General features: G+C 44.0%; 2 protein-coding genes across 2 annotated transcripts; one reads left to right on the plus strand and one right to left on the minus strand.

Moving 5' to 3' along the window:
* The first annotated feature begins 1,071 nt into the window (after positions 1-1,071).
* LOC123071863 (uncharacterized) lies at positions 1,072-5,137 on the plus strand. Its single transcript, XM_044495435.1, has 6 exons — positions 1,072-1,526; positions 2,873-3,108; positions 3,189-3,447; positions 4,414-4,593; positions 4,676-4,831; positions 4,916-5,137. The coding sequence occupies exons 1-6, from the start codon at positions 1,455-1,457 to the stop codon at positions 5,087-5,089; spliced, it is 1,077 nt and encodes a 358-aa protein (XP_044351370.1). The 5' UTR covers positions 1,072-1,454; the 3' UTR covers positions 5,090-5,137.
* A 4,446-nt stretch (positions 5,138-9,583) lies between these two features.
* LOC123067731 (coniferyl alcohol acyltransferase-like) lies at positions 9,584-11,057 on the minus strand. The gene has a single exon (XM_044490398.1). The coding sequence runs from the start codon at positions 10,994-10,996 to the stop codon at positions 9,584-9,586; it is 1,413 nt and encodes a 470-aa protein (XP_044346333.1). The 5' UTR covers positions 10,997-11,057.
* Positions 11,058-27,622: the final 16,565 nt, after the last annotated feature.

Here is a 27,622-nt window from a genome sequence, read left to right on the forward strand (position 1 = left end):
GGCACGCGCCCCCTAGGTTGGTGGCCTCCTCGTCCTCTTCTTGGCCCAGCTCTTGTGCTACGAGGGTCTCTTTTGGTCCATAAAAAATCACCGTAAATTTTCAGCCCATTCCGTGAACTTTTATTTCTGCATAAAAAACGACACCACGGTAGTTCTGCTGAAAACAACGCCAGTCCGGGTTAGTTCTAAGAAAATCATACCAAAACCATATTAAATTATTGCAAACATGACATGAATACTTTATAAATTATAGATACGTTGAAGACGTATCACAACGACATTGATGTTGCAGTAAGTAAGGGCGAAATCTACCTACACCGTACCTAGCGGGGGGGGGGGGGGGAGGGTTGTATGCTGCTTACACCCTTTGGAGCCGACAACCCGTCCATGGTGAAGACGAGGGGGACAAGACGAAAGGGGGGAGGGGGAGTATGTCCCGCTGTCGGAGATTGAAGTCACCACCGTCGCCAGCACTTTCTCAGATCGAAGTTGCCGCCACCACTGGTGCCAAGAACCGATGGGTTTGTCCTAGCTGCGAAGGTGAGCGAGTAAATGAGGGGGCAAGGGGTTATGCTAGATTGCTAGTAAATGAGGGGGCAAGGGGTTATGCTAGATTTCACGCCATCCACGTTCACAGATATTTCGGTCTCCCGACATCTCCACGCTCATTCCTTGGTGCACCGCCATGTGCATCGTGCCCCCTTTTACTCTCAACTCAGCCTGGCTCTGAGCTGCTTTAAGATTCGTGTGTGGACGCTATCAACGCGTTTTTCATGCATCCCGATACAACCTACCACACGCCTCTCTACATTACCGCCGCTGTTCAAATGCCGATGCCGTCCGTCGTTGTCGACCGAGAACGACCGCCCGTACACGTACGGAGCGGGAATGGCGTGGCTCGTACTACTGCTCGCTAGTACAAGACCGACGCCGTGCACGACCATACTACTTAGCTTGTGCCTTTTTTTTTTGAATGCCACTTAGCTTGGGTCTTAATTCATGCGCACTCACATTTGATGATGATTCTTCGTACTCACGCGACCAGTACAGTACTCCTACTAGATGCCTCTAAACAAAAGGGTCAAAACAAAAAAAGAAAAACACAAAAGGGCGAGCCTGGAACACACACACACGGAGGGCCCACACACACACTCACACTCAGTTAAAGCTGACTTTCTACCTCCGCTCCAAAAAAGGGTCTCCGGAGCCAGAAACGCCCTAAACGAAAGCACACGCGACGGACGCCACCCGGCCAGCGGCCGCCGCTCATCGCTCCCTCCGCCCGCGGCGCGAGAGCCGGCCCGACCCCCCGCGACCCGGACGCCGCCGCTGGAGGCGACCAGCTGCCAGGGAGCGCGGCCGGCCCGGTCTCCCCGCGCGGCGGCGGCGGACGGACGACGAGTGTTCCTTCCTCTGTTTCTTGGCTGACGGCAGAGGAGAGGAGAGGGGCGGCGATGTGGGGTGCCAAGGGGGAGGAGAAGGCCGGCGGCGCCTGCGAGGAATGGAGCTACCAGCTGGGGAACAAGGTGAGATTCGTACAATCTCTCGTATGGATCCCTCTGGGCGAATGCTCTCCGCCTTCCTTCGATTGAGGCAGGGGTTCTTTTGGGTGGCGTTGTTTTCCCTGCGAGTTCGTTCCGGGCGTCATCTCAGCTGCCCCTTCCGGCGCAGCTCATCCGGTTTGGTGGTTGATGCTTCTTTCATCGCTTTCCTTCCACGCCGCGCCTCCAAACTTCAAACACGGCGGATCTCGTCTCGTCAGCTCCGAAATCCAAAAGAGATGTTGCGCCGGGCGATGCGGCCAGATCCAGAATCCAAAATACTTTTTCCATTCTCCTCCTTTTTGTTTACTTAGTGGAGTGCAGCACTACAGTACTACTTCACATAGTATAACACTTAGCTTTTTCTCCGACATTCCGTTTCTTCTTTTTGGTCCAAGTTTTCTTACTAGTACAGTAGTATAGTACATCTTGTTCCATTCAATACAGTTATGGAGCGTACTTGATCCGAACGTTTTTGTTGGTGAACAAGTTAGGAGGTCTGTAGTACTTCTCTTGTTTAATTTCCGTATTCATTGCACAGGTTAGGAGTAGTTCGGCTGGCTGAACTAGGTACTAGCGTTTATTTTGCTATCCATGGCTGCCCATTCCTACTTTTAGGTCTGATCTGATTGTTCTTTGGGATTCTTTTTTTGTTTGGAAAACTGCGTGCTCTGATGTTGCTGCTTGTTTTCCACTCCTAAATTTTAGTAGCTCACTGCATTTTCTATTTCGATAGTGAACTCTTTTTTCTTAGATTAATCTTCAGTGTAGTAACGCAGTTTCAGGAACATTCAAGAGCACACAGCAAAGGCGATCTTTGCTTCCTTGTTATATTGTTCCATTATTGTTGGCGAAGGAACGCAATCATAGACAGTACATGGACCATTTAACCTCAACACAAGCGGGCTGAAGGACAAAGCTCAAGACCTGATAGTACATTGAGTGATCTAGTAAAGTTTGTTTAAAACCGTTTTACAGCCAGGTGTAATCGAATCACAGACTCTCTGTCCCTGAAATTAGCACAGTTACCGATCCTTGTCAATCTCGGCGAGTCGACCCTGGTATGCGAATTGCGAAACAAGTTTTACTCCTATAAGGGCCGGATTGACCGGGTCAGGAAGTACACCCTGCTAGTTTCAGGAATTGGGAGTTCAGGTTTAAAACAGATTTTACTCTAGTAGATTTTGTTCAGTTTTTTATCAAGCCTAAATTAATGTTCTCCGAGGTCATCATTTTTGTTTATTGTGACTATATTCCTTATTCCTCTGAAGGATAGAGTTAAGGATAGTTTAATTTGTTTAAAACTTGGGCTGATTGCAACTTATTTACAGGATACGCTGAGTTTGAAACCTCCAAAGAAGTCACCCCTCGCGTTGAGAATGGTTGTTCTCACCATGACTATGATCTGTGGGGTGTTTATTTGCTCAATGTGTATGAAGCAACTAGGAAGCGACAGCTGGTCAAGGATAGTGAAGATTCAAGTTGCAGAACAGTCCTGCAATAAGTCTTTAATTCCTCCTTCTGAGGTTCAGTTTGTGCATTATCCACAACCACTAAATTACAGCAGGTGATATTTGTGCTAAAGCTCATTTGAGCTATCTACATTTGGCTTGCATAATGATGTCTGATGGTAATTTTATTTTGTAGGAAAGAATGCATCTGTACCCCTGTCCGCTTCTTTGCAATTATCTCATCGCAGCGGTCTGGAAGCGGCTGGTTCGAAACCCTTCTAAACAGTCACATAAATGTTAGCTCTAATGGAGAAATCTTCTCGAAGAAAGAAAGGAGGAGTAATGTTTCATCTATAATAAAGACAATGGACATGGTGTATAACTTGGATTGGAATAGTAGTGCTTCCAAGAATGAGTGCACTGCTGCTGCTGGCTTCAAATGGATGCTTAATCAGGTGATGATTTTGATCAGTTCTTTTTTTTGCTTCATTCTTTTTATTTGTAGGCATCATTATGAGATTGCTGTTAAAACAATATACAGATGTTTTTAGAGCTGTTTAGGGTATTCATGTTAAAAGCAATATACCTAGTACGATCTGCTTGCTGGTTAAAGAACTGTCCCTTGCATTCCGTGAATGCTCTGTTATGTGCACATTGCACATATCGGTTTTCTTCCTGGTATTGCATCCTGTTCCTCTTCTCACGGAATCAGGATATATTAACCTTGAATATCGTTAGCGTAGGTCTCCCTGAGTAATTTTGCGAAGTGTACTAAAATCTTTTCTATACAAAAGACAATTGTGATACTAGTTTCTCTTTATTTGTTTCCACTACTCCATAATTACCTTAATGGAGCATATCGAATTACATTTTATTTTTGGACAGTTTATAATCCTATGCATGGCTACATTTCTATTTGCACTGACTAGATCTTGGCAATGCTTATATTGTCCTGTATAGTCCATTTCTTGTATGACTTTGTTAATTTAAATATTGGTCCTCTTTTGTGTGGAACTCTGGATGAGGTCTCACAATTCTGATTTTTTTAAATATAGAATATTTTATGTCTAATTGATTGCAATTGTGATGCTGGTATCTTCAGAATGATAAGAGGGGGCATCAAGATTGCTATCATTTGTTGATAGCATTTTGATTGTCTGTTCACCTCCTGAAGATATCAGCATTATGGGAATTGGTGTCTATCTAGATCCTCCATGCAAAAATTTCCGACTGCTGTTATCTGAAATTTTTAAGTGGTATGAATATGTACATTCTTATGATCTCCGCGGTATCTAATTTCCTTCAAGACTTCAACATAACAGTCCAATTAGTGTTTTTGGGTAGACTGTTAAATTTTGAGTCATGCACACAGCTTACCCCTTAGGCAGAATAAGCATTCTTCTGACAATATATGCCTTCAGGGTCTCGTGGCAAATCACGCTGCTGTGGTTGATTACTTCAACCAAAGAGGAGTGTCTGTGATATTTCTGTTCAGAAGGAATCTCCTCCGTCAGATGGTATCGCAACTAGCAAACAATCATGACAGATACCTTAAGCAATTAAAAGGAAAACACAAGGCCCATGTGCACACAAAAGATGAGGTGGTTCTTGATAGCATATCTTTCAACTCCCACTTGCAAATTTTTGCAGTTTGTGAGTGAAGATGTTTCTTTTATTTTGCAGGCGAATATACTTGCAAAATACAAGCCCAGGCTCAACACAACAACATTATTGTGGAGTCTGAAACAGGCAGATGATTACACTTGCAAAGCTCTTGAAAACCTAAAGAGCGTCCGTCACATTACATTGTACTATGAGGATCTCATCCAAAACAGAACTGTGAGTTACTCTTGACTAATCTGTTGCATGTCGGCATATGATGCTGTTGTTGCTTATTCGTACCACATTGACTTGTACTTGCAGATGCTTGTTGAGGTGCTGGATTTCCTCAAAGTGCCAGCGAGGAAACTAGTCAGCCGGCATGTGAAGATACACACGAAACCACTGTCGGATCAAATTGAAAACTGGGATGAAGTCTATAATGCCCTGAATGGCACCAAGTTTGAAAGTTTCTTGAATGCTGACTACCGAACATGACATTATTCTGTCTGCACGTTTCTTGTTTAATATTGGTTCCTGTGTGTTTCTTTCTTTCTTTCTTTATTTATTTAGTTCTTTCTTTCTTATTAAAAAGCTAGCCTAGGACGTGTCCGGAAAAAGTTTTGACATGGGGAATGGCGGGGTTTGCACGGTGGTTCACAAATCGCAAGTTCTTTGATAGGTTCCACTAATTGTCTTGCTTGTTCTTTTCATATATTTTTTTCTTCGAAACTGATCAACGAGCTTCTAACCTCTTGCATTCCACTGCTTATTATCACTTCTGCAGTCTTGCACAGAGTTTTTTTTTTTTTTACGATTCTCCCTTGCATGGATGGATATCTCTAGCAGGTTCACATTAGGGAGGTTTTTGACGCTGATTCGTCTCTTTTCGACTTTTCCCATGTTAATTTAGACATGCTGAAATCTAAGTGAGCCGCTTCACTAAGTCCACTTCTGAGAAATACAATGCAAGTACAAATCATTCAAAAGAGGAAGTACAAGTACAATGTAGGCCTGAATATTCCAGTGTAAATAAGGCACACATGGTGTCAGATTAGGTGTTTGATCCCTGTTGTGCTGGGCTGGAGGTACAGCAAGCTCCTAACCGTTGGACCCTGATATCCAACCAACGACTGGTTCTTGATATTTAGGACATGTTTGGTTCATGACTAATTTGCTACAACTAATCTTAGGCTAAACTGTGGCCGCCACAAAAAGCATGGTGAACAAAATGGCCACAAAAAGCATGGTGTATCTTGTTGTATGTAAAGGAGTTCTTATTTAGTTGGTTTCAAGATCATACTACTTGCATTTTAACATTGTAGCCTATCCGTGGCATGAACTAACTACAACCATATTTTTTTCACACACACACAGACCAATGATCTAACCGCTCTTATATTTCTTTACGGAGCAAGTATTTAACAATGTTCATACTGAAAGTATCAATACATTTTCATCAAAATATATTTCGGACATACGTTAAGGAAGTTCCTAACAACAGAAGTGTTCAGAATCCATTTATCCTTGGTACTGCAAAATGCACGCAGTCTCCAGGTTGCAAGGCTCCTTGTTGAATGAAATGTGTTCATACTGCACGTCTTAGATAAGATACACCAGAAGAAATGGAAGTAGCTTAGAGCATCTACGGCCATGATGGGCAAATCCGCCCCCCTCAAATGCGGCGCGTCTGCGCCTCCGTGGAGACTGGCCGCTCACGCCTCAAATAATGCAATCCACGTCCGGACACCTCAATTATCATATCTTAAATTCATACAAACTCATGCAACTACGTCGATGCATATTACACACATCGTTCGGCTACTCCAACACTACTAACAATGGTTATGGTGGAGATCATCCACAACTGTCCTTGTCCTTCCGGGCGCTCTTGCCGTCCACTAGTCGAAGACACGGTAAGGATCAAGCAGGATCTGCTCGTCGCCGGAGCTGTCCTCGCCGTCGTTGTCCTCCTCCTCCTTCGGTGGCAGTCTGGCCATGGCACAGACCGCCCGATTCTGCTCTCGGGCGAGGGTGCATGTGTTCCTCCGCTGTCGTTTCTTCATAATACGGGTGCTGATGGCTTTCTCCTCTGTGGCCGCCCACGCCGCCGCATCAGCCGCCTCCGCTGCCACGATTTCTGCCGCAATATGGGCCTTGGCGGCCCTTATCCTCTCCTTCCCACGGCGGGCCGCCCGTTACCCGTGGGACTTATGGTCTGCCCGACCGTTGATGGGGAAGGAGAGATTTTCCGATTGTCGGGATCACGATGATCCAGCCCCAGAGGACCCGAGCACCCATTGAGCCGATGCTATGGAGTCGCGCCGAATAGATGCGTCTGTCGGCCTAGCGTTGTCCTCCTAGGAGCAGTAAGTGCAATGCGTACCGTCATTGCCTCCTCCAACCCGCACGGGATGACACCCCAGTCGACGGATCCGGACTGGTCGGAGTCAGATCCATTGCCTGCCATGCCGAAGACAGCCGGAAATCACTGGAGGTGAGCTCGGGTGGCGGAGGGAGTGGAGGGAGAGGAGTGTGAAGTGGCTAGGATTTGATCTGATGAGGACGGATATATGTGGGGTCAGATGGGCCGGGTCCGCCGTGGCGGACGCCCCCGGACGCCCCCTATCCGCCTCATATTTGTGCTGAATATGAAGGGTATCAGTCAGCCCTGGCCCGTTTGAGGCGTCCGTCTGAATCGAATTTTCGTGATTGGTCAGCACTCGAGCGGGCCGCCCAACCATTCGAGGGTTTGAGGCGCTCGACTGGCTTCTAACATACAACAATTCGCTCAGAGAATAAGAAATGTCGGATGATATCAGGTGGGCAAGAGAACATCGGGACAACCCGGAAACTTCTCAAAAGAGTACACACGGTTTTGCATCCCCTCTGTATCTGAGGAAAACATTCGTCTGACCAGTATTGTAGAAGACTGTCATTTGTGTATTATTTATACTAAGTGACCCTTCTGAAAACTTAATCTACTAATCTCTTAAAAAAGAACTAATTTTTGAATCTGGCTCTAGTATATGTGTCGAACCGTTTGACTACACTCATACACGCATTGTAGCCAAATCGTTCTGACTACAATAAATGTATGGGTCACTCCAAACGGTATGACTACACGCACACATTTATACAATAAGTCGTCTTGTAGTAGCGCCAAATCGTTCGAATATTGCCATCTTAGCATGGGCACATTAAGCCCGATTTTTTGAAGGTCAAAAATAAAGATTTTTTACGGCTTGAGCATACATGTATAGTAGTGCAATATAACATGTCAAAATTTCACCAATATACATGCTTGCATGTGAGAGACAAAAAAGTAAAATACGTGCAAATTTTGTGCTCTTTCTTTTTGTTGATTTTGGGCAGATTTTTTGTCTTCTTGTGCAGAGTATAGTACAATGTATTATTGAATTTCACAAGCACTTAGACCATATGCATGTATATTAATGTAAAAAATAATAAAAAATCAAACATTTTAAGCACCAATTTCAAGAGGTTAAAAGAAACATGCGCCAATGATGTGTCTGCTTTAGTAATCGTTTGACTACACGCATAGTGATACACTTGATGTAGTCGAAGGTCTTGGCTACACTGCATGTATGAGTGTAATCAAACGGTTCTGCCTATCCATGAGGGCCAGATTCGCAAATAAGTTTTCTGAGGGCACTATAGTGCGTTTATGAAGTGTAATCAAATGGTTCTGCCTACGCATGAGGGCCAGATTCGCAAATAAGTTTTCTGAGGGACAATAAAAGGATTAAGTTTCCATAAGGATCATTTTTCATGAATCTACTATATCATTATGCTTCCTAGGGGTAAAAGACTTCACAATCAATTGAGTTGTCCAATTGGAATTAGGTCACCCGATTTTGACCAAGTCAACAATTTCTAAAAGCTGTCATTCAATTCTTTAATACTAGTATACACTATGTGCTTCCTAATTTTTAAGTCCTTACAATTAATTGAGGTCTTCAATTCAGAACTTGGTCACCTGATTTTGATCGGGTCAATAATTTGTCAAGGATCTCTCCATAATTTTGAAGCTCTTTTATTTGATTGAGATATTCAAATTTGAATTTGGTTTACGATTTTGATCGGGCCAACGATTTTTCAATCAACACCAACCGGTTAGAAAAACATATCAACCCCGTGCACCCTCTTACCACCTAGAGAAAAGAAGCGCCACCATGTGATGATACTATAACACCAATATAATACATGTAGGCACCGACGTAGAAATTTACCCATAAAAGTATTAGCTGATTAGCGCATAATACAAAATCACACCAGGAAAGGCCGACCAAATAACCGCATATAAATAAACATAAAACACAGTCCATCATCTCCCCCATCCGCCAAACTAAATATTTCATCAGTTCCAAAATACAACGTTATTAGTTCTTTGGAAAAGTCAAATTTCTTTAACTTTGATGAAGTTTAGAACCAAAAATATCGACATCCTCAATATTAGGCCAAAAAATTATGAAAATACATTCATGATGAATTTAATAACACCAATTTTATATTTTGATTTATTTCTTCATAATTTGATCACACTTAAATATGTTGGACTTTTCAAAAAATAATACACCTTATATTTTAAAATAAAATGAGTATTTTTTTCTAAGAATTCGGACAACACCAATGGTGCAGTAAAGCATGCCGAAACCTTATAGTAGGAAAAGTATGCAACTGCAATAAAAAAATAGTTTATCTAAAAATGTCACATCTAACCTTTCACAAATATATAATGCAGCAACAAGAATAAAAAAAAATTAGGACAGAAAAAATAGACCACAAACAAAGTGAATATCGGGTTAGATGTGACATAACTATGTCACATCTGGATGTGTCCTAGACATATCCATAAAAAAAACTCTTAATCCACGGCACGTTCAAGGAAAATAGTGATTAAAGAGCATCGCAGGTGACGGATCGCGGAATTGCACGCAAAGCAGTATGAGCATCATGCATGCGACGCGATCAGAGCCGGCTATACTGAGCGAGGCCGAGATACTCCGCGGTCAGAGGCTTGAAGATGCGGTGGGCATCGGAGTCGAGCGCGGCGGCCAGCCTCGGCCAAATGGACATGGTGAAGATCCAGGAGCCACCGCCGTGGCCTCCCGTTCCCGGGCTCGCCATGATCGTCACGAAGCCGCAGCAGAGCCTCCCGCTGTCCACCCACGTCGGCATCGCTATGGCGGCTTGCCCGAAGCCGAAGTCAGTGTCGAGGCCAAAGGACACCATGGACGTCACGCTCAGCACCGGGCTGCCCAGCCCGACGGTTGCCGTCTCCACGTACTTGCCTGGACCCTTGCCCTTGCGCTCCTCCACCCAGTCCACCAGCTCCTGGAAGTGCTCGGAGGTCGCCGTCGCCCTGATCGACTGGCGCACCATCGACGCGACCTCCGGGAGCGGCCGCCGCTTGATCGCGTCCACGCTCGCCTCCGCCACCGCGAACGACGTGACGTTACCGACGTAGCTGCGCATAGCCGCTTCCTTTTTGGCGAGACACGGCCGGCCGTTCACCCACCAGCCCATGCGGCACCTGTCGTCCGACGACCCCACCACGCCGGCCAGGACCTTCCACAGGTACGCGCACGCCGCCTCGACGCGGCTCGCGCTCGCGCCGCGCTCCTCGCTGGCGCTCGCCTGCACGCGCAGCATGTCGAGGTCCCGCTGCTCGACGTAGTAGGTGCGAACGACCAGGGAGCTCCCGGCCGTGAGTGCGTTGACGAGACGCTCGCTCTCAAGCGGGATGAACACCTCTCCGAGCCCGCCGTACGACGGCGCGGCGCGAGGGCGGAATATGGAGCGGTCGTGGTTCGGGGCGGCGGCGGCGGCGATCTTCTCGGTCCCGGACCGCGCGAGCTGTGACCAAACGTCGACGATCATGCACAGCGTGCACCCGTCCAGGAGCACGTGGTTGGTGCCCCACGCCACGGCGAACCCGCCGCAGGCGAACGACACCAGCTGCACCGACAGCGCGACGCCCGCGTCGTACTGGACGGGGACGCCGAGCCTCGCCAAGGACGCCTCCAGGCTGCCGTAGTCCAGGCTCCCCAGCGCCACGCCGACCTCGCCGACGACGAGCTCCGCGCCTTGATTGTCGCAGTGCACCTCCGGGAGCCCGGAGTGCGGGTTGGCGACGATGCGGCCGGCGAGGAGGAAGAAGTGGTCGAGCAGGTACGGCAGCTTGGCCTCGAAGGCGGCCACGACGTCTTGGAAGCCCAGGCCGTCCGAGGGCGTGCGGTAGGCGCAGATCATCGCGATCGGCATCGTCTGATACAGCAGGTCGAGGTTAGAGACAGCCAGCACCACGCCGGGGCGCGCAACGGACGGCTTGACGATGCTTTTGCGAACGATACGGACGCGTGAAGGATCGTCGTTTGCCATCTCTAATTCCTCGTAAGTGTGGAGGTTAGTCTACAATGGTGACAAACTCGAAGCTTACAACTCCTTTCCTAGTGTAACTCAGCTGGTAACCTACTGTATGTACGTCTAGAGTACTCATAGATGTGTGCCGTCAACAACTGGTGCCACGGATAATTAACTAGTCTTCTAAGTGGTTGCGGTGCAAGTTGACCTCGGAAAGTGTAAGTCAGCTCTTTTGCTCTTTTGTTAGGCTCACTGCAGGAAAAGCACATGCCATGTGTTTCTCGATACACCGAGCATTTTGTATCGGCCACTTGGCTTATGATCGTATAAGGGCGTGTTTGAATCTTCTCCCGCGCCACCCTTCACAAATTCCTGAGGCGGATTCGAACCGAACGAAATATCCGCGAGAAGCTACCTTCAGGAAGCTACGATCGATCGCAGTACAAAAACGCAAAGCACGGCCGGCCCGGCTCCACCAACACGAAAAGTTGTCGTTAGCCAATATTAGAATGGAAGTGCCACCATGAAGTGAAGCTAATTGAATCGGCATGCTCGCCCAAACATATCACTTGCCATTCCCTCGATCGAATCGGTACAGGGGTAGTTCCCTCAATGTCTAGCCCAAACTGGCGCCCAACCAGGGCTGCAACCTCCCAACTGGGCTTTATTGATGGGAGAAGCTACGCACCACGCGTAAAGTCATTTTGCGCGGTTAGGTCATGTACCGGTAGATCTGAGGTCATCCATTTTTTCTGATATTCGTGAAACTGTATGGCCCACCTAGATGTATAACACCAATATATTTCTTGTATATTTATTTTTAGCAAATCAGTGGCAGCTTAGTGGACTCCAAAGTACACCTTTTGTCACGGACAGTACGCATGCAGAACTCTCCTCTCACTCTAGCTGCGGAACTAATCCATAGACTTTATTTCCTCTTAAACAATTTAAATCAACCATATCTTTTAAACTATAGACTCATATTTTTAACTTTTTTTTATAGATTTGGACTCCTCGCGTCAAGAACTTTAAAACTAGACCAATTTTGGATATATTTCAAACACATTTAACTTTCGACATTTCACATTTCATATGTGAAATAAACACTAGAAAATCTGAAACTAACCTATTTCACTAGAAATATGCGAGAATAACATTTTTCACATAAACATATTAAACCTGAATATGAAACTCAAATGTCAACTTGTGAAACTAATTAATTGGAAGTGTGTAACATTTTTATTTTAAAAGAGTAAAATAAGTTATTTCATAAATGTGCAATTGAAATAGATGTGATTTTTGTGAAAGAAGCCGGTGAAAAGTAAATTGCACCTACTGAAAGTGAAAAAATATGTGAAACTAAATTCTCAACTTGTGAAATTAAAAATTATGAAATGTGTAATGATTTACTTTAAAACAATAAGATATGCTTTTTCAATAATGAAATTGAAATAGATGTAATTTTTGTGAAACAAGCTAGTGCAAAGTGACATGTAGGTTCTGAAAGTGAAACTGAATGTCAACATGTGAAATTGAAAATTTTGAAATGTGTAACAGTTTATTTTAGAAGAGTGAAATATGATTATTTTTTCAATAATGTGAAATTGAAATAGATGTGATTTTTGGGAAACAAACCAGTAAAAGTGAAATGTAGGTTGTGAAAGTAAAAAACAATAAGAAACTAAAATGTCAACTTCTGAAACTGATTATTTGGAAATATGTAGCGTTTTCTTAAAGAGTGAAATATGTTATTTCAAAATTGTGGAACTGAAATATATGTGATTTTTGTGAAATGTGGCTTTCGAAAATGACAATAATATGAAACTGATTATTTGGAAATGCGTAACTGTTTATTTCAAATGAGTGAAACATGATATTTTAAAAATATGAAATTGAAATAGATGTGATTTTTGTGAAACAAGCCAGTTAAAAGTAAAATATGGGTTCTGAAAATGAAAATGATATGTAACTTAAATGTTAACTTATGAAAATGATTATTTAAAAATGTGTAATAGTTTATTTCAAAAGAAAGAAACATGTTATTCCAAAAATGTGGAATTGAAATAGACATCATTTTTGTAAAACAAGAATATGAAAAGTCAAATGTGGGTTCTGAAAATGAAAACAATATGAAACCGAAATTCATCTTACGAAACTAATTGTTTTTTAAACATGTAACAATTTATTTGAGAAGAGTGAAGTATATTTTTTCAAAAATGTGGTATTGAAATAGATATGATTTATGTGAAATATGTTTCATGAATTTTCAACTGATTTAAAATGTATTCAAGATCGGTCTTGTTTTAAAGGTCTTTGCGACATGAGTTCAAATACATAAAAACAATTAGAATCAGATTTTTGGTTTATGGGATATGAATGATTTAAGTTACTAAAGGTGAAATAAATGGATGAATTAGTTGGTGTGAAACGTAGTAGAAAACAAAACAATTCGCCCTAGGATCACCCAGGAACAATATGAAGATGCATAACGAGTTGTAATCAACGATTGTTACCGACTTCGGGAGTGCAGTGCAAGTAGACGAGTCAGTGTAGATCGTACTTGGAGTCCCTCGAACATCGATGACGATCCCACGAACCGCCCTAGAACGATCCCTCGAAAAGAAGACTGAAAGCACATCCTCTCTACCTAGTTGCAAGTGTACGATCTTCACGATCCGGTAGCGCTTCGCCATGCAGAGCTAATCGTCGACAGAGAATTAGAGGGGGGGGGGGAGTTTACAACCACATGGGGCTTCTAATTATCAGGATTAGAGGTGTCTAGGGCTCAGTCTAATTAGTCAACTAGGACCAACTAGAACATGCACTAGATCAATTAGAGGAGGCTCCAAAACTTGTATATCTCAATTGGGCACCAAACCTCCAATATATATAGGTTGGAGGGGAGAGGGAGGGCTGCCACCAAGGAGGGAAGCCCTCCTTGGGGCGTGCAACTAAGGAGAGGCGTAGTAGGACTCCTCCCCTACTCCTGTTCAACCCCCTTCCTTAGGAAGGGAGGCACTTTCCCACTTGGGCCTTTTTGGCCCAAGTTTCCTTCCACATCTTGGGCTTATTAGGCCATTGATATGAAATTAAATGTATATTTGTTCTAAACATTTTCAGACCATTATATATATTAGTTTTATTAGGTCTATTCTGCTAATATTAGCAGAATAACTATTCTGCACACCACTTTCGCACTGCACGCTGAACGCAAGTGCACTGCATCTTCTTGACGACGAGCACTGCAATATAGACTAGTGAACTTCTCATCGAAAAAACTGCACGCGTTATTTTTTCGGTACTGTTTTTCGCTCTAATTTTTTAACTGTTTATCGGAATGAGGCGTGTAATATACCGTTGAAAAGCTATGGATTAGGCGCAACTTCGAAATTTTGAACACTTTTCGAGATTCCACATGGTTTAAGAGCAGTTTTGAAAATGATGCGGCGGATGACGAGTGGCAGCGAGCGTTTTTTCGCGTTTTTTTAAACCGCTTGTCGGAATGAAGCAAATGATACGCCATTGGATAGATATCATCGAGGCGCATCTTTTCCATATATAAATCCTTCTCTAATTCATTACGGTTTAAGAGCAGTTTCAAATTTACTAAATTGCGGAATTCTGTTTTTCAAGTTTTTTCAAATTTTCGGTACTGTTTTCGCTCCAGTTTTTGAACCGTTTATCGAAACGAGGCGTGTGATACGCCGTTGGAAAGCTACGAACGAGGCACAACTTTCATATGTTGAAATATTTTTGAGATTCCTTACGGTTTTAAGTTAATTTTGAAAATCGTGCGGCGGACGACTAGTGGCAGCGGCCGTTTTTCGCGAAAATTTTGCAAACCGCTGGTCGGAATGATTCAAACGATACGTCGTTGAAAAGATATCGACGAGGCGCAACTTTTTCATGTAGAACACTCTCCCTAATTCTTTACGGTTTAAGAGGAATTTTGAATTTACCGAAATGCGGACACTTTGTTTTTCGCGACACCCAAATCGACGTGGGTACTTCATCCGACTGAAAACCGCACTGCATCACACGTGTAAGAGAACTGCATGGTTTCTGTTTTGTGGGACGTAAACTTTTGAAGACGAGGAAGAAAACCGCACTGCTTTTAGACAGAAAACCGCACCTCATCAGACGCGTTAGCGGACTACATGATTTCTTTTTTGTGGGACGTAAATTTTTGAAGACGAGAAAGAAAACCGCACTGCTTTTAGACTAAAAGACGCACTGCTTCGGATGGGCAAGCGAGCTGCATTTGCTGTTTTTTAACACACGAGTGCAATTTAATTTTTTGAAAGAAGTGAACCACAACATAAATCAAAGCGAGCTGCATGATTTTTCTTCTTGTTTTTTTAAAAAAGTTTGAAGGCATTTTGGACTACACGACTGAGGCCAGTGATTCAGTGAACCTGCATGAAAGTGTACTGATTTTTATAATAAAAATTTGCATAGTGAGCCATACATATTTTATAAAGCGAACCACACAGATTTTTAACAAAGTACAATACTTTGAAAAGATGTACTTCTTCGGTTCACCAAGCGCACTGCATTTGCCAAGAAAAGTTTTACAAACTCAGTAATAACCCGCAATGCAGTGTAACAAAATTGCATCGCTTTCTTTTATTGTGTCTCCATGTTACAATCATCACACACAAAATACAACCAACTGCACATTCAAAACCAACCCAAGAGCTAACCAACACAAAATACAACCCACTGCACATTTTTTTAAATGCACTGAATGGCACACAATGACACAATGCGGTGCCTGCCCCGCAGAACCGCACACATGCTCTAGACGTACTGCAAGCACGAGGTCGCTCAAACTGCACGGTTGCATTATGCATGTATTGTACAACCAGCGAGCTGCACCACGAACGCCGTTGAGCTGCACCACGAATACCGATGAGCTGGAGAGCTGCAGAGAGAGCCCCCTCGCCCTTTTGTGCTCCACATCAGAGTAGGAGGAAGAGTTGGACAAAAGCAAACTGCATGCCTCCACGACGATGCAGTACACGCCGTCGCTGCCGCGTGCTCGTTACCTCTTGAGAGAGAGGAACGGACTGCAGCGTCAGTGCCGCACGGGGCGAGGAACGGTGAGATGGTGGTGACCGGGACCCGGGATCACCCCGACGAGGCAACGCTCGATGAGGGGGAGGAAGGGCCGAGAGGTGAAGCCGCAGTCAACGTTGTGACCATGCGACGAGATCCGGCGGCCCTCGTTGCTTGCCGGAAGGAGGATGCGCCATCGGGAGGGGAAGAAAAGAGCCAGCATTGCCATGGTTGACCGGATCCGGCTGCAGCGCATCCCGCAGGACCACGCCGGAGCACCTTGCCCTGGCCGGTGGAGGTGAGAGGCCCAAGGAATAGTGGATTCGTGGATGGGGTGGCCAGATCCATGGATGAAGTTGCCTCCTTGGGCTAGATCGATAGGAAGGAGGCGCGAGGAAGGAGGTGGTTCGGCGATGCATGGGAGGAAGGTGGTGGTGAGGCGCGGGGGGAGGGAGGTGGGGCGGCGGCGAGGGGGAGGGAGGAGGTGGGGTGGCCGCGCGGTAGGGAGATGGTGGGGCGGCCGCGCGGGGAAGGGAGGTGGTGGGGCGGCGACGTGGCACATGGAGGAGGGGCGGTGGCGCGGGGGGAGGGGGTGGTGGGCGGCGGAGCGGGGCAGGGAGGTGGGGGGGTGCGGGGGGGGGGGAAGGGAGGTGGTGGTGCGGCGCGGTGGGGTGGGCGTGGCTCCAGGAAGGAGGTGGAGGGAGTGGGTGGAGGCAGTTTTCCTGGGTTGTTGTGCGGTCCGTGTCAGATGATCGAGTAGTACAGAAGTGTTAGCAGAATAAGGATTGGATGTGCAGGATAAGGTCTTAAGGGGTGTTAGCAGAATAGACCCATCATATATATATATATATATATATATATATATATATATATATATAAAATTTAACATCTCCGGAAACATTTTCCACCTATATATATTAACCGTAATACCCGTTGTTACTCGATATTCACCGAAACCCTTCCGGTGACCCCGAAACGCTTCTGGAACCTCTAGGAACTATTCCGAATATTAATGAAACAATTCCACAAATATATTCTCATTACTCCCGTCACACTAACACTCAGCAGATAGTGATTACCTTAAGCTTGTGACCCCATAGGTTCGGTATATCATAGACATGAACGAAACCCCTTCGTTCAGTGGCCGATAGCGGAACCGTGGACATCCATATCGGTCCCTATGTTTAGACGAATGATATTCGTGTGAACCTTTGGTTATCATGTGATGTTCCCTTTGCTTCACAATACTTTACAAAACCCAATGTGCATCGGTATACTCCAGAGTCATCACCATGCTCACTATACCGTTGCTCCCATTACCGGTTTTGTTCTTCTTTCTCGCTGATGTGTTCCGGCATCCCCATGACGTAGTCACTGATACATCTCCAACGTATCTATAATTTTTGATTGTTCTATGCTGTTATATTATCATTCTTGGATATTTTAGAATCATTTTATAGCAACTTTATATCATTTTTTGGGACTAATCTATTGACATAGTGCCAAGTGCCAGTTGCTGTTTTCTGCTTGTTTTTTACATTGCAGCAAATCAATATCAAACGGAGTCCAAACATAGAGAAACTTTTCGTGGTTTTTTTTGGACCAGAAGACATCCATTGGGTCAAAGAAGTACTGAAGAGGGGGCCCGAGGTGAGCACAAGACACCAGGGCACACCTGGAGGCCCAGCCACGCCCTGATGGGTTGTGCCCACCTCGGTGACCTCTCGCATGGCCTCTTTGCTCTATAAATACCCCAATATTCCAGAAACCCTAGGGGAGTCGATGAAAATCAATTCCAGCCACCACAAGTTCCAGAACCACCGGATCCAATCTAAACACCATCACGGAGGGGTTCATCATCCTCATTGCTGCCTCTCCGATGATGCATGAGTAGTTCATTGTAGACCTACGGGTCCGTAGTTAGTAGCTAGATTCCTCTCTCTCTCTCTCTCTCTCTCTCTCTCTTGATTCTCAATACAATGGTCTCTTGGAGATCTATTTGATGTAACATCCGATGAACTTTGAGTTTATGATCAAACCTATGTTTTTATCCATGAAAATTATTTGAGTCTTTTGATCTCTTATATGCATGATTACTTATAGCCTCGTATTTCTTCTTCCAATCTTTGGTTTAGTTAGGCCAACTAGATCGATTTTTCTTGCCATGGGAAGAGGTGCTTTGTGATGGGTTCGATCTTACGGTGCTTGATCCCAGTGAAAGAAGGGGAACCGACACGTATGTATCGTTGCTATTAAGGATAACGAGATGGAGTCTATTTCTACATAAATAGACCTTGTCTACATCATGTCATCGTTCTTATTGCATTACTCCGTTTCTCCATGAACTTAATACACTAGATGCATGCTGGATAGCGGTCGATGTGTGGAGTAATAGTAGTAGATGCAGGTAGGAGCCGGTCTACTAATCTTGGAGGTGATGCCTATATAATGATCATTGCCTGGATATCATCATGATTATTTGAAGTTCTATCAATTGCCCAACAGTAAATTTTTTGCCCACCGTATGCTATTTTTCTCGAGAGAAGCCAATAATGAAATCTACAGCCCCTAGGTCTCTTCTTTATTATATTTGCCTTCAAGATCTATTTTTATTTGCTTTTATTTTCATACCTATTAATCTAAAAATACAAAAGTACCTTGCTGCAATTTTTAGTTATTTATTTTATCTCGTGTTCCCGCGAGATCTATTTATCCAATCTACTACAATTCTACCTATCTTTTTACCCATGAGGGATTGACAACCCCTCTCTTACGTCGGGTTGCAAGTATTTGTTCTTTGTGTGCAGGAGCTGTTTACGTGGTGTTGCGTGGTTCTCTTACTGGTTCGATAACCTTGGTCTCATCACTGAGGGAAATACCTACCATTGATGTGCTGCATCATCCCTTCCTCTTTGGGAAAATACCAATGTAGTTCAAGCCAACATCAAAAGAAATTTCTGGCACCGTTGCCGGGGAGATATCATCAACATCTACCAGGTTCCTAATCACAAATCTCATCGCCTTGCAATTTACATTATTTGACTCTCGTTTTCCTCTCCCCCACTTCACAAAAATTTGTCGTTTTATTCGCCCTCTTTTTCGTTCGTCGTTTTTCGTTGGATCTCTTATTTGCTTGTATTTGTCACCATGAGTGACTTTGGTATGGCAGAAATAGATGATGGCCTAACTCTTAAAATTGAACGATCTGGCAATCTGGATGCTAAAACTTTTGTTTTGGGGCAAGGGAATGTTATGGGAAAGGAACATATCCAAGAATTTTTTAATTGTGTTGGAAATTTAGCTCTTGATGATGCTCCTATACTTAAGAGAACAAAATCTTATGCAGAGGCTATTTCGACACTAGTTCTAAAACTTGAAAAATAAATTTATCCGTACTCATCCTACCTTGCAAAGATTGCTCTATGAGTTACCCATTATAAAGAATCGTAAAGCTAAATAGTTAGCCACTCTTGTTCTCATAAATGAATTTGACTACATAATACGGGAAGCTAGGGAACTCTTTGATTTTTATGGTATGAATCGTGAAAAACCCGTGATTGATGAAATTATTTATAATAGTGATTATGCTTTAAGACATTTCCTTGGGAATAATCAAATCTTTGATGAGAATCTTAAAAAGCAAGTCCCTGTTTTAGATATAATCCAACAAGTTTTCAATGATGTTAATCAACACTATTCTTGGATTTTTGCCGGAAACAAAAGGGGATATGATGATAAGAAACTCGATAGTGCTAAGGTTTTCATGGATGATGTGTTTTATGTGTTATTTGCAAAACCCCATGACAAAAACACCTCCAAGGTAAATGAAAACAAAGATGACAATAATTAGATCTTTGCATTATGCCTAGCTAGAGGCGTAAAACGATAGCGCTCGTTGGGAGGCAACCCAACTTGTATCTTTTGGCCTTTTGGTTTTCTTGCTGTTTTAAATAAAATACATAATTATGCCTCTGTTTAGATGTGTTTTTGTTGTTTAAATTAGTGTTTGTGCCAATCAAAACCTTTGGGATAATTTGGGAGATAGTTGATTTGATCTTGTTGAAAAACAGAAACTTTTGCGCTCAAAAAATAATTGTCATAAATCACAGAAATGTGCTTTTGCTCTGAATTGTTTTACTCAAGATTTATATATAGATTTCCCATGTTGTCTTAATTTTTCAGAATTTTTGGAGTTAAAGAAGTATACGAAGTTCCCTGACTACTACAGACTATTCTGTTTTTGACAGATTCTGTTTTCGTTTTGTTATGTGCTTGTTTTGATGATTCTATGGTTTCCGAAGAGTTTTTGCCATGGAAAAGTTAAAATACAGTAGATATAATACAATAACAAAATATGAATGGGTTTGCAACAATACGTAAAGTAGTGATTTGCTTTCCTATACCAACGGATCTCACGAAGGTTTTGTTGAGTTTTGTGTGATTGAAGTTTTCAAGTTTTGGGTGAGATCGCGATGGATGAAGGAATAAGGATTAGCAAAATGCTAAGCTTGGGGATGCCCGAGGCACCCAAAGATAATATTCAATAAGTATCAAGCAACTAAGTTTGGGGACGCCCTCGAGAGGCATCCCCTCTTTCTTCTAACAACAATCGGTATTTTACTTGAAACTATATTTTTATTCTCACATATTATGAGTTTTACTTGGAGCGTCTTGTATGACATGAGTCTTTGCTTGTTTTGCTTTGTGTTTTAATTCAACTATCCTTGTTGGACACACCTAGTTGAGGGAGCCAAAATTATGCTATGACTTGTTAGAATTGCTCTCTATGCTTAACTTAAATCTTTATGAGCTATGGAATTACTCTAGTGCTTCACTTATATCTTTTTAAGCATGGTGTGCTTTACTATTTTTGAAGTAATTCTCTCATGCTTCACTTAGATATATTTGAGAGTTAGTAATTTTTTTTAAGAATTTCTCTCTTGCTTCACTTAAATTATTTTGAGAGAAGAAACTTTTTATGCTCATGTTCTTCACTTAAATTTGTTCGAGTTATCAAAAGCAACATATGAAATTAGTCCCGAAGTGATAGATATTCAAGAGGGATATAATAAAAACTTTCATGAAGATCATTGGACAAAGTAAACTTGATTCTTTGTAATAGTTTTGCGATATGATGATAGTGATATGTGAGTCATGTTGATGAGTAATTATGATTTAGTAAGAATATTGGTGTTAAGGTTTGTGATTCCCTATGCAATCACGAAAGTCAATAGTTATGCAATGAAATTACATCCTACTTGTGATGCATTATTCGGTGTTAGTTATGCTTAATGCTCGCTTATGAGATTTTTCGTTTCTTGGTTGGATGCTTCCCAATCTTTTGCTAGCCTTCATTTACACTAAGTATGATCACTATTTGTTCATCCAAAATCCTTTAAACCAGTTTTTGCCACATGAGTCCACTATACCTACCTATATGCGGTATTCTTTTGCCGTTCTAAGAAAATTTGTATGTAGCATCTCTAAATTTCAAAATAAATTTCTCTTTTGTTTGCTCGTACTGCTCATGAAACGGTAGGGGGTGGCTGATATATTTCCATGCTAGATATGTTATTCTCAAGATGAGTGTTTATTCACTTGTCATTGCACGAGAGTACGGCAAAGGTAATAGGGATGCCCAACTATCGGTGTCCTGGACTCGGGGTTACTCACCACGTCGTCTCCTGATCAGTTAAATTGGTCCGAGGAACCCCATGGCCGTATACTCATGGGCCAGTTCGGACAGCGGCCGCATACAAGAAAGATTCCACAAGACTTGGTGATCAAGACAAGGACTCCTCCCCACCGGCGTATTCGGCTAGGACTCTTGTTATCCTAGGCCTCTTGTGCATTATATAAACCAAGGCCAGGCTAGTCGATAGATATATACACAATCATAATCATAGGCTAGCTTCTAAGGTTTAGCCTCTACGATCTCGTGGTAGACCAACTCTTGTAATACTCATATCATCAAGATCAATCAAGCGGGAAGTAGGGTATTACCTCCCTAGAGAGGGCCCGAACCTGGGTAAACATCGTGTTCCCTGTCTCCTGTTACCCATCGATCCATGACACACAGCTTGGGACCCCCTACCCGAGATCCGCCGGTTTTGACACCGACATTGGTGCTTTCATTGAGAGTTCTGCTGTGTGATCGGCAAAAGGATCAATGGCTCGACTGTAGATCAACTGCGATGTCAGCTTCTTCGTCACCAGCTCGACTGGTCACCTTGGCTTGACCGAGGACTGCGCCCTACCTCCGATCATCATGTTCAGATGAGTGACCTGATCAACATCAACTCCTATCTCTATCAAGATCATGGAGGAATCATCCATGGAGCTCGGGGGCTCAACGTCAACATTACCCTCGGGCGACCGTGCTGTTTTTCTAAACAGCGAGCTTGTATCCGCCGTCACCACATCCTCAAGTGTCGTTTTAACGATTGCTTCGGTGGAATTGTGCAGAATTTGTTGGAAATATGCCCTAGAGGCAATAATAAAAGCATTATTTTTATATTTCCTTGTTCATGATAATTGTCTTTTATTCATGCTATAATTGTATTATCTGGAAATCGTAATACACATGTGAATACATAGACCATAACATGTCCCTAGTGAGCCTCTAGTTGACTAGCTCGTTGGTCAACAGATAGTCATGGTTTCCTGACTATGGACATTAGATGTCATTGACAACGGGATCACATCATTAGGAGAATGATGTGATGGACAAGACCCAATCCTAAGCATAGCAAAAGATCGTGTAGTTCGTTTTGCTAGAGCTTTTTCAATGTTAAGTATCTCTTCCTTAGACCATGAGATCGTGTAACTCCCGGATACCGTAGGAGTGCTTTGGGTGTACCAAACGTCACAACATAACTGGGTGACTATAAAGGTGCACTACAGGTATCTCTGAAAGTGTCTGTTGGGTTGACACAGATCGAGACTGGGATTTGTCACTCCGTATGACGGAGAGGTATCTCTGGGCCCACTCGGTAATGCATCATCATAATGAGCTCAAAGTGACCAAGTGATTGGTCATGGGATCATGCATTACGGTACGAGTAAAGTGACTTGCCGGTAACGAGACTGAACGAGGTATTGGGATACCGACGATCGAGTCTCGGGCTTGTAACGTACCGCTTGACAAAGGGAATAGTATACGGGGTTGCTTGAATCCTCAACATCGTGGTTCATCCGATGACTTCATCGAGGAGCATGTGGGAGCCAACATGGGTATCCAGATCCCGCTGTTGGTTATTGACCTGAGAGCCGTCTCGGTCATGTCTACATGTCTCCCGAACCCGTAGGGTCTACACACTTAAGGTTCGGTGACGCTAGGGTTATTAGGAAGACTTGTATGTGATTACCGAATGTTGTTCGGAGTCCCGGATGAGATCCCGGACGTCACGGGGAGTTCCGGAAGGGTCCGGAGGTAAAGATTTATATATGGGAAGTTGTCAAACGGACACCGGAAAGTTTCGGGGGCATATCGGTATTGTACCGGGGCCACCGGAAGGGTTCCGGGGGTCCACCGGGAGGGGCCACCCCTCCCGGGGGGCCACATGGGCTGCGTGGGGCAGGAGCCAGCCCCTGGAGGGCTGGGCGCTCCCCCCCCCTTGGGCCCATGCGCCTAGGGTTGGGGGGAACCCTAGAGGGGGCGCCCCCCTTTGCTTGGGGGGCAAGTCCCCCCTCCCTGGCCGCCGCCCCCCCTCTAGATCCCATCTAGAGGGGCCGGCCCCCCTTGCCCCTTCCCCTATAAATAGAGGGGTGAGGGGAGGGCTGCATACACAAGCCAAGGCGCAACCCCTCCCCTCCCCAACACCTCTCCTCCTCCGTACGTGCTTGGCGAAGCCCTGTCGGAGTACTGCTGCACCAACAACACCACGCCGTCGTGCTGCCATTGGAGCTGTCTTCCTCAACCTCTCCTTCCTCCTTGCTGGATCAAGACAGAGGAGACGTCGTCTGTACCGTACGTGTGTTGAACGTAGAGGTGCTGTCCGTTCAGCACTTGGTCATCGGTGATCTGAATCACGGCGAGTACGACTCCATCACCACCATCCCGTTGAACACTTCCGCACTTGATCTACAAGTGGTATGTAGATGCAAACTCACTCCCTTGACTCGTTGCTTAGATGAACTCATAGATAGATCTTGGTGAAACCGTAGGAATTTTTTTAATTTTCTGCAACGTTCCCCAACAGTGGTATCAGAGCTAGGTCTATGCGTAGTTCTCTATTGCACGAGTAGAACAAAGTTTTGTTGTGGGCGTAGATCTTATCAACTTGCTTGCCGCTACTAGTCTTATCTTGATTCAGCGGTATTGTGGGATGAAGCGGCCCGGACCAACCTTACACGTACGCTTACGTGAGACCGGTTCCACCGACTAACATGCACTAGTTGCATAAGGTGGCTGGCGGGTGTCTGTCTCTCCCACTTTAGTTGAAGCGGATTCGATGAAAAGGGTCCTTATGAAGGGTAAATAGAAGTTGACAAGATCACGTTGTGGTTATTCGTAGTTAAGAAAACGTTCTTGCTAGAACCCAATTGCAGCCACGTAAAAGATGCAACAACAATTAGAGGACGTCTAACTTGTTTTTGCAACAATTGTCATGTGATGTGATATGGCCAGAAGTTGTGATGAATGATGAATGATATATTGTGTTGTATGAGATCATGGTCTTGTAATAGGAATCATGACTTGCATGTCGATGAGTATGACAACCGGCAGGAGCCATAGGAGTTCTCTTTATTTTTTGTATGACCTGCGTGTCATTGAAGAACGCCATGTAAATTACTTTACTTTATTGCTAAACACGTTAGCCATAGAAGTAGAAGTAGTCGTTGGCGTGACAACTTCATGAAGACACGATGATGGAGATCATGATGATGGAGATCATGGTGTCATGCCGGTGACAAGATGATCATGGAGCCCCGAAGATGAAGATCAAAGGAGCTATATGATATTGGCCATATCATGTCACTACTTTATATAATTGCATGTGATGTTTATTATGTTTTATGCATCTTGTTTACTTAGAACGACGGTAGTAAATAAGATGATCCCTTACAAAAAAATTTCAAGAAGTGTTCTCCCCTAACTGTGCACCGTTGCTAAAGTTCGTCGTTTCGAAGCACCACGTGATGATCGGGTGTGATAGATCCTTACGTTCACATACAACGGGTGTAAGACAGTTTTACACATGCAAAACACTTAGGGTTAACTTGACGAGCCTAGCATGTACAGACATGGCCTCGGAACACGGAGACCGAAAGGTCGATCACGAGTCGTATGGAAGATACGATCAACATGAGAATGTTCACCGACGATGACTAGTCCATCTCACGTGATGATCGGACACGGCCTAGTTGACTCGGATCGTGTAACACTTAGATGACTAGAGGGATGTCTAATGTGAGTGGGAGTTCATTATATTAATTTGATTAGATGAACTTAATTATCATGAACTTAGTCTAAAACTTTTGCATAATATGTCTTGTAGATCAAATGGCCAACGCTCATGTCAACATGAACTTCAACGCGTTCCTAGAGAAAACCAAGCTGAAAGATGATGGCAGCAACTATACGGACTGGGTCCGGAACCTGAGGATCATCCTCATAGCTGCCAGGAAACAATATGTCCTAGAAGGACCGCTAGGTGACGCTCCCGTCCCAGAGAACCAAGACATTATGAATGCTTGGCAGTCTCGTGCTGATGATTACTCCCTCGTTCAGTGCGGCATGCTTTACAGCTTAGAACCGGGGCTCCAAAAGCGTTTTGAGCAACACGGAGCATATGAGATGTTCGAGGAGCTGAAACTAGTTTTCCAAGCTCATGCCCGGGTCGAGAGATATGAAGTCTCCGACAAGTTCTATAGTTGTAAGATGGAGGAAAATAGTTCTGTCAGTGAGCACATACTCAAAATGTCTGGGTTGCACAACCGCTTGTCCCAGCTGGACATTAACCTCCCGGATGAGGCGGTCATTGACAGAATCCTTCAGTCGCTCCCACCAAGCTACAAGAGCTTTGTGATGAACTACAATATGCAGGGGATGGTGAAGACCATTCCTGAAGTATTTTCAATGCTGAAGTCAGCAGAGGTTGAAATCAAGAAAGAACATCAAGTGTTGATGGTCAATAAGACCACTAAGTTCAAGAAGGGCAAGGGTAAGAAGAACTTCAAGAAGGACGGCAAAGATGTTGCCGCGCCCGGTAAGCCAGTTGCCGGGAAGAAGTCAAAGAATGGACCCAAGCCTAAAACTAAATGCTTTTATTGCAAGGGGAAGGGTCACTGGAAGCAGAACTGCCCCAAATACTTAGCAGACAAGAAGGCCAGCAACACTAAAGGTATATTTGATATACATGTAATTGATGTGTACCTCACCAGTACTTGTAGTAACTCCTGGGTATTTGATACCGGTGCCATTGCTCACATTTGTAACTCACATCAGGAGCTGCGGAATAAGCGGAGACTGGCGAAGGACGAGGTGACGATGCGCATCGGAAATGGTTCAAGGTCGATGTGATCGCCGTCGGCATGCTACCTCTACATTTACCTACGGGATTAGTTTTGAACCTCAATAATTGTTATTTAGTACCAAGTTTGAGCATGAACATTGTATCTGGGTCTCGTTTGATACGAGATGGCTACTCATTTAAATCCGAGAATAATGGTTGTTCTATTTATATGAGAGATATGTTTTATGGTCATTCCCCGATGGTCAATGGTTTATTCTTAATGAATCTCGAACGTAATGTTACACATATTCATAGCGTGAATACCAAAAGATGTAAAGTTGATAACGATAGTCCCACATACTTGTGGCATTGCCGCCTTGGTCACATTGGTGTCAAGCGCATGAAGAAGCTCCATGCTGATGGACTTTTAGAGTCTCTCGATTATGAATCATTTGACACACGCGAACCATGCCTCATGGGCAAAATGACCAAGACCCCGTTCTCCGGAACAATGGAGCGAGCAACCAACTTGTTGGAAATCATACATACCGATGTGTGCGGTCCAATGAGCGTTGAGGCTCGCAGAGGATATCGTTATGTTCTCACTCTCACTGATGACTTGAGTAGATATGGGTATGTCTACTTGATGAAACACAAGTCTGAGACCTTTGAAAAGTTCAAGGAATTTCAGAATGAAGTAGAGAATCAACGTGACCGAAAGATAAAATTCTTGCGATCGGATCGTGGAGGAGAATATTTAAGTCACGAATTTGGTACACACTTAAGAAAATGTGGAATCATTTCACAACTCACGCCACCTGGAACACCTCAGCGTAACGGTGTGTCCGAACGTCGTAATCGCACTCTATTGGATATGGTGCGATCTATGATGTCTCTTACCGATTTACCGCTATCATTTTGGGGATATGCTCTAGAGACAGCTACATTCACTTTAAATAGGGCACCGTCTAAATCCATTGAGACGACACCGTATGAATTATGGTTTGGGAATAAACCTAAGCTGTCGTTTCTAAAAGTTTGGGGATGCGATGCTTATGTCAAGAAACTTCAACCTGAAAAGCTTGAACCCAAGTCGGAAAAATGCGTCTTCATAGGATACCCTAAAGAA

Source organism: Triticum aestivum, chromosome 3B (assembly GCF_018294505.1).
Source record: "Triticum aestivum cultivar Chinese Spring chromosome 3B, IWGSC CS RefSeq v2.1, whole genome shotgun sequence".
In the NCBI taxonomy this organism is placed as follows: domain Eukaryota; kingdom Viridiplantae; phylum Streptophyta; class Magnoliopsida; order Poales; family Poaceae; genus Triticum; species Triticum aestivum.

What these genes read in the sequence shown, in the direction of transcription:
- LOC123071863 (XM_044495435.1), top strand. Translation starts at nt 1,455, where the DNA reads ATGTGGGGTGCCAAGGGGGAGGAGAAGGCCGGCGGCGCCTGCGAGGAA. An exon ending in GCTACCAGCTGGGGAACAAG is followed by an intron (nt 1,527 to 2,872) that starts GTGAGATTCGTA and finishes ACTTATTTACAG; the next exon opens with GATACGCTGAGTTTGAAACC. An exon ending in ATCTCATCCAAAACAGAACT is followed by an intron (nt 4,832 to 4,915) that starts GTGAGTTACTCT and finishes TTGTACTTGCAG; the next exon opens with ATGCTTGTTGAGGTGCTGGA.
- LOC123067731 (XM_044490398.1), bottom strand. Translation starts at nt 10,996, where the DNA reads ATGGCAAACGACGATCCTTCACGCGTCCGTATCGTTCGCAAAAGCATC.